At 41.0% G+C, this 7670-nt stretch overlaps 1 protein-coding gene across 1 annotated transcript in view; it reads left to right on the forward strand.

Annotated features, from left to right (window-relative positions):
* The first annotated feature begins 1893 nt into the window (after positions 1-1893).
* LOC133107089 (chromogranin-A-like) overlaps positions 1894-7670 on the forward strand; it is a 9769-nt gene continuing 3992 nt past the window's right edge. The window contains exons 1-7 of the mRNA XM_061216082.1: positions 1894-2147; positions 2689-2738; positions 5051-5144; positions 6325-6393; positions 6761-6865; positions 7079-7142; positions 7432-7504. Coding sequence (XP_061072066.1) covers positions 2102-2147; positions 2689-2738; positions 5051-5144; positions 6325-6393; positions 6761-6865; positions 7079-7142; positions 7432-7504 — 501 coding nt within the window. The 5' untranslated portion in view covers positions 1894-2101. The remainder of the gene's footprint in view (positions 2148-2688; positions 2739-5050; positions 5145-6324; positions 6394-6760; positions 6866-7078; positions 7143-7431; positions 7505-7670) is intronic.

Here is a 7670-nt window from a genome sequence, read left to right on the forward strand (position 1 = left end):
GTGTTCTGTGTACCTTCTCTTACCCTCTCTCTGTTCTGTGTACCTTCTCTTACCCTCTCTGTGTTCTGTGTCCATTTTCTGACCCTCTCTGTGTTCTGTGTACCTGCTCTTACCCTCTGTGTACCTTCTCTTACCCTCTCTGTGTTTCTCTTACCCTATGTGTCCATTCTCTTACCCTCTCTGTCTGCCCGTGAATAAAGCTGGAGATACAAAAGGAGGGCAGACTGTAAAAAAAAAAGAACTTGCGCAACATTCTTTGTCTAAAAATGGTCGACCTGACATTTGGGGACATGTTTAATAAACATGGGAAACATTTTTACATTTTTAGCCGTCTAAACCCTAGATAGAGCATTAAACCAGGTCTCCGAGTTGAAAGCTCAGCATTCTCTCTCCCATGAGAGTGCATAAACTGTGTTTCAGATCACATAAAACTACAGACGCTCTCTGCTCCAGTGTGGGAAAAGGAGCTGAAGAGGATCTCTCCCCAGAGAGGCGAACATCATCACATTGATCCCTCCATGACGACTGCAAATACAAATGCATCCGTTTCATTTTTGCCTAATTTGCATACGCTGACATGAATCTGGAATACACCACCATGATTTGATTTGAGGGACAAGTAGTAGCCCTTGCCATTTTGAAATGCTTATGTCAGACTGCTACGGATGACAGCTTGTCCATCATACTTAAAACAACGCTTTGAAAAACCAGCAGGAACTCCTTCATCCTCTTTCACTCCTTCATGCACTTCATCAACAAGATGGGGCTTGTCAGTCTCCTCATTTGGGAGCTCAGCGCATTGGCATTGTTCCACCTCGTCTAGGGACCTAATTGCTTTCCTCTAGAGTCAGAGTCATTGAGGAGAATATTCCAGCATTTAGATACAATAGATCTAATATTATAATCAACCCTGCCATAGACAACCTGTATCTAGCATGATAAGTGGGCAGCACTGAAAGAAACAGATTGATGCAGGAAGGTGTCATATCAGACGTGGAGGTTGCCAGATATATGAGGGGATTGGAACAGAAACATACTTAAAATAGGAAGGTTGTAGCCTGGTATGCTCAAAGCCCAGAGCAATTACTGTTTTCTTTTTCTTTTTTACTGAAAAATGTTCTGCCCCAAATCCAGTCTGTCTCCTGATGCTGCTCCTACACCTCTGAAGAGCCGAACTGATAAAGCTTTGTCAACAAACTGGAAAAGTTCAAAAAGTAACTTCATGAGGTTAATTTGGGATCTTCAATACATTACAACCACTAGTATTGCAATCCATTAAACAATAAAGTAAGAATTCCTGAAAATAACACCCACTCTTAAAGGGCTTTACAATTTTGTATATACTTGACTAAAATTGTGTATTGACACAAGTTTAAATGTTTTACAATGGTCATTATTGTCTAACAAACATACACAAACTATACATGATAAAGCTGATGAAAATGTCCATGCACCATTTACACAATAAAACCGTGCTACAGAATAATAATAAAAAAGGGTCCATAATGCATTTGCATTCATTAACTAAATATTGATGACTAATTGATGATGTACCAAAGCAAATACTTCACTTGGAATTGGAGTTCCTAAATACTGTTTAAACTTCGTAAAACTAACTTGTAAAATACATTTTGCATAAAAAGAATGACAGGACTAAAAATGGTCCGGTAATTCGATTTATTTTCATTAACTTTAATAGTGTTTCAGACATTGAGGATTTTAAAATGGAAATGAGCCGTTAAAAGGTGGTGGAAAGCGATTGGCTGCTTTTTTACCTAATCAATAAAAATGAATATAGTGACATTTTAAAGGCATATGCAGGAGAAGAAAAGATCGTTAGCATTGCGGTGATGTCATTTCCTTCTCGGTGGGTACCCATATAAAGTAGGTGTTGCTGCATTAAGTGCTTCTCGAGACATCAGTACAGCGAGTGTGCACTGCAGCAGATGTGGAAGAGCCCACTACTCAAAAGACAACAAAGGCAGCACACCTAAATGAATAATACATTTCGCGCAAGGCAGCGGGACATAGTGAGACCTTATCATAGACTTTACCTCCTTCACAACAAACTCCGGACTGTGTGTGTTGTTGGTCCGCAAAAATGATCACAAGAGGATGCTATGTTTTTACATTATTGGTGAGCTACGGTAAGCCAAAAATAAAATATACTTACAAATGTATTTTTACTTCTGTTTTTTTACTGGTTCATTAACTGTATTGTATATCACGGGGAACACAGGTTCCTCTTTCATCGAAGCCGTCCTTTTAATTCAGAACCAAGGACAGCGGTACTTTATAAAACCCGGGACTCCAACGTGTGGTGCGCGGTTTAAAAATTGTGAACGTACTGTGTATGTACTGAACTATGTACTGTAAGTACAGAATTCCATGTTGTAAATCCAGGAGAATACTAAAAATAATGAGCGACGTGTTCTCAAAACTATCAATTTCAGTGAATCCTTATTATTAGTGTATGATTCAAGGTCATAACTGTTGTTATCGTCGGAGTGCTTGTCTCCACATAACTTAAACCTAAGTTACAGGAAAAGTCAAATATATTGATTATGACTTCCTCAAAAATATGCTTTCGCCTCAAATTTTTGCTGTGCACGTTTCAAATTGATATATTGAAAGTATAATTTGCGTTGCAAGATATGCGTAATGGAGAAATTCGGCTTTCCCCTGCAGTGCTTTCAATCCCCGTTCCTTCAGATCAAGTGGAGAAAGATGACATTAAGGTAAGATATGCTGTTCACTTTGTATTATTTATTGTGGTTTTCCCCTAGAGTGCTTTCTAGAGCAACGCCATTCAGTTTACTTCGTTGATTTGTTGATATCCCAGTCAATAACCAGTCTCTGATAGATTCCGTAATACATAGCCTTCTTTTAACTATACATTCAAGTGAATGCTTATTTTGATTATGCTTATGGTATGGTTACATCTTAATTGAGTGTGTCCATGATGATGATGAGGATATTTGTTTTCTTTCTTTCTTTTGTTATCAATACTGGACAAAAGATTGTAAACAAAAAAAAACAAAGACGCAATGTATTATGAACCTTACCAACATGTTAAGAATGATGGATTTTGTGTTTGCTACGAGAGTGCAATTCCAGCAGAAGTAGGTAAGCAATTGAAAAGAAATCACTTGATAAGGTACTATTGACATTTAAAGTGATTTCACACTGTGTAACTCATCAATGAACGCTATGTCACAATTATAGAATACATTTAAAATGTTATGTTCCATACAATCATACAAAGTAAACTGCTAAATAGACATGGCACAATAAATCCAAAATATTGTTTTTATAAAGAAGGTTTCTATATTTACAAGTTGAGAAATTATGGAAGTGGAACTATCCAATGTGCCAAAGATTAGTATGGCAATGATGTGGCAGCAACTAAGAATTGAGGCCTGCCATCTGCAGAAGTAGCGAAACACAGTCAACAGGACATTAAGAAACAGATGGTGAGAGCACAAATCATGTGGACTAATATACAACCACCAAGAGGAATGGTATCAAGACAGTGCAGGGGGTTAGGGGTTTTTTATTTAGTTTACCAATATTTTAAAATGTCAATGCCATGTGACTGTGCTATCTCATTGAAAACATGCCTGTTATAAAGCAGGGTTGGTATAAACCGGGTCATTTTCCCTCACTGAAGCCTGCAAGTCTTGGATTATGGATAAGTGTAAAATGGAATGCGCTTGGGTGAAACAAACTGCGAGTGAACTTATATTCACACCCTTCAGTTCAGCCTGTCCTTTACAGCTCAGAGAACAGTCACACAGATAAAACAAGGTGGCCTGAATGACACAGCAGAAAGTCTGAAAGAAAACCCTTTGCATTGTACCAGAAAACACGTTAATGGGAAACGTCGTCTATTCCATGAAACCTGAACCAAAGTTCATTTTAGCCGACAATTTAGGCCATATTGAATTCCTCATAGGTAGAAAAATTCAATATGACTTTGCCAAGAAATCAATAGCTTGCAACATCTCTGGGATGTGGTTATGTTTATAATTAGCCAGGTATGACCTTTGGTAGCTGAATAACAGTGAATAATATTGTTTTTCTGTGTCATCGAGTCACTGTGATCTCTGATGACAGTAATATTAAAAAGAGATACATATTTGTCTGTTACTGGTATTGTTTTTTTCTGGAACAAGCAATACAGGAGCCCTAAAAATACTCTGTTCAGTCCAGTGTGCCATGTGATTCTGTAAGAGGCATCCAAGGAAACACAAGCTTTAACAAAAGACCCACTCTCTCAGAAATACATTTATGAAAAAGTGTTCCCCTAGTCAGCAATACATAATCAATTTGTACCTTTTTTGCTTGGATATGTACTCATTTGTACCTTGAACACAAATGTACCTCCACTGTCACCTTATTTCTGAGAGTGCAGGCTCAAGACACAAAAATCCATAATGTAAATTTTTCACAGCTCGTATGCATGGCAGACTACAGCTCTTAATATTAATATAATTAACTTAAACAAAATAGACTGCACTCCTCGGTTCATTATTTTGAGAGAAAATGTCATTTTCTGTTCAATAATGAAACTAGATAAACTGGAGAGCAAAAATAACCCATTGTTCCTTTCCCCTCATTAAATGAAATGACATGCAGGTTGTGCACAGGAGCCCACATCAGGTTATATGCAGACGAACAGGGCAGGGGCAGGGACAGGGACTGTATCCTGTCTTCGTTCTTTTCCTCCAGGTTCCCTTGCTTGGCCCAGCCCTGTGTGCATGGGAGGGCTAGGTTTACAAGGTGCTGTCCTTGCCAAGGTGACCATATATTGGATTTCAAATAAATAGGACAGGGGCAGGCAGGCACTAAAGTATGAACATAATACTAGGCTTTTTATTTGTTTGTAATACAGTCTATGAAGCAAGCAAGACCTAACCGGGTGGATATTTTTGGTCCTAAAAAGGAGTGTTCAGGAAAGGGGGGATGTTTGGTCAGCGTTGTCATCACACTTGACCTCGCCTGGCCTGTTTTGAACATGTCCCAGCTGATCTTCCCCTTGTCCCTGCAGGTAATGAAATGTATCGTGGAGGTGATCGCTGACTCGCTGAACAAGCCCCATCCCATCGCCATCAGCCAGGAGTGCCAGGACTCTCTTACAGGAGGTACAGGACAAACGGAGGAGAATAAATTCAAGCTGTTTACAGAACTACCCAGTCCCAACATGTCAAAAACACTCTGAGTGAATCCCCATTCTCTTCAGTCATGCAAGCGTGCAGCGTGTGAACACTTAATGATAGGATACAAGGCATGCAAGGCAATTATATTTGCATATATCAAAGATATTAACGGCAATGTGCAGCGATGGAAGTCTGGCTCAATGAACCTCAAAATGAGGAGAGTTATCATGTCATCTGTCACATGCTGATGAGAACAGATTGTACACAGTAAAATGTCCAGTGTTAATTCAGCTCTCACAGAGTTTATATGAGTCCATTAGGGACCATGTGTGCTCTATTAGAGTAAAATGTACTTCGTAAGAGTTGATTTAACATTGAGCATTTTACTGTGTGGTGTTCTGTTATGGAGAGCAAAATCTTTAGATTAGTTCATGCAACTCATTAAAGGCCCAAAACTGCAGCTCCATCCACTACACAATTTATGCAGCTTTCCCATAAGAGGCTCTCATTGCCTCATCATGAGGTAACTGTACAGCATAGCAAAAAACATTTTATTCCTTTGGAGCAATAACAGGCCTCTTTCCAACAGTGGTCAAATGAAAGTTGTTAGGTAATTTGGCTACTGTAGCGCCAATCGATATCACACCCTTCCCTGAATGCCGTCCATGATTACCAAAATCGATGTATCTGACCCCGGTATTGTTACTGAGACACAGCGGGCTGCAGGGGGGATTGAATAGCTGGGGATGAAAAACAGGAATGAATAAGAGAGGGAGAGAGGAGAGAGGAGAGAGGCAGCACTCTGTTCCCCTGTTGGGGGAGAGCGGGTTTCAGCTCTGAGGCTCCATGGGTCAGTGGGGAGAGGGAAATAAACACTCAGCAGAGCCGTAATTCACCGTTCTGCAGAAATATGGCTCAAACCGGCTGATTAATTACCCAGCCGCACTGGAGCCAGAAGAGCTCCGCTGTAAATTGCAGGGGCAATGAATTCCTGGAGACAAAAGAGTGCTGAATCGCTGGGCGCAGTGGTGCTGCATGAATGACAAGCTATGAGCACTGAGCTTTTATCTGGCAAAGGACGCAGGGACATTGCGGAACTGGGGAAACAATTCTGCTTTATGTGATTGTTCACCAGTGTGTGTGTGTGTGTGTGTGTATTTGATAGATGACCGAATTGCCTCCATCCTACGGCACCAGAACCTTCTCAAGGAGTTGCAGGAAATTGCTGCTCAAGGTGAGCTGTTGACCTTTGACATATGCAAATTACATTAGGTTTCCATAAAGAAGTATGATAATAATATTAATAATAATAATAATTTTTATTATCATCATTAGCATCATCATCATATAATACTACTACTACTACTACTATTAATAATATGAATAATAATAATAATAATAGTAGTGATTGCACCATATACATACCTACATACTGTACTGTCTTTACAGTCTTGTGCTGGTCAGTTTCCAATTATATCAATGTACTTGTTTTTGTGAATGTGCAATGATGTCCATCTGCTTGTATATTCACTGCATGTCTGCTGGTGCATACATACACTGTATGTGTGTATCTTTATTGCTGTATCTGGCTTTCCTATTAGGAGTCAGTGAGAGAGTCCTCCATTCACCACAGAAGAAGAGTGGAGAAGATAGCGATCAGGTGACCAATGCCCTTGGGGGTCACCCAGGTGCGGAGGACACAACAGGTGAGCGGTGGGGTGAGTCGTATTACTGCCCTGTCAGAGCTTTCTCAGCAGAGCTGAGACCACAGTCCTCCAAGCCTCTTATCAGAGGTGCCCCAGGCAGGGCTGGGGGACGGGTATACCCAGAGGACATTGAGAAGTTCAGGCTGAATGGCCCAGAATGCAACACTTTTCAGGCTGCGAGTGGCTGGGTATTGTGGGCCTGACACTTTTGAGATAGAGACCGGCTGAACACGGATACAGGACTGGAGCACATCCGCTCTGCGCGGGCGTTCTCTGTGTGCGATCGAGTACGCATGCCAAAAAGAAAAAAACGACCTGCTGTCCGTTTCTAATCCCGTTCCAGCTCACATACTGCGTCCATCTGGTGATTCAGCTTTTATTAGAGGCAGGGACATTCCGTGAGAACGGGATAACTTTAGATTCCGGGAAGATGCATTTCAGAGCTTTAACATGTAGAAAAAAAGAATGGAAATGAGAGGAGAGGAAGGAGGCAGGTAAAGCTAATGCAGTTGAGCAGGAACGTCAGAGAAACCAGCCCTTAGCGTTCTCACTGTTCCCTGTGTCAGCACGGATTTACGGTACGCGCTGAACGGCATCATGGGACAGGGGACGCGAAGGAGGAGAAGACGAGGCTGCTCGGTGAGCACTTCCTGTGACGGACAGAATCAGGGCGCGGAGAACGCTCTGTCCTAATGAGCTCACCTCCTGAAGCAGGCTCTATGGTCCCCTGGCAAATTACCACAGAGAGAGAGAGTTCTGACATGGCCAACCACACTCCAAAAACAGAGCCCAAACAAGAAGTCCT

Source organism: Conger conger, chromosome 1 (assembly GCF_963514075.1).
Source record: "Conger conger chromosome 1, fConCon1.1, whole genome shotgun sequence".
NCBI classification, from domain to species: domain Eukaryota; kingdom Metazoa; phylum Chordata; class Actinopteri; order Anguilliformes; family Congridae; genus Conger; species Conger conger.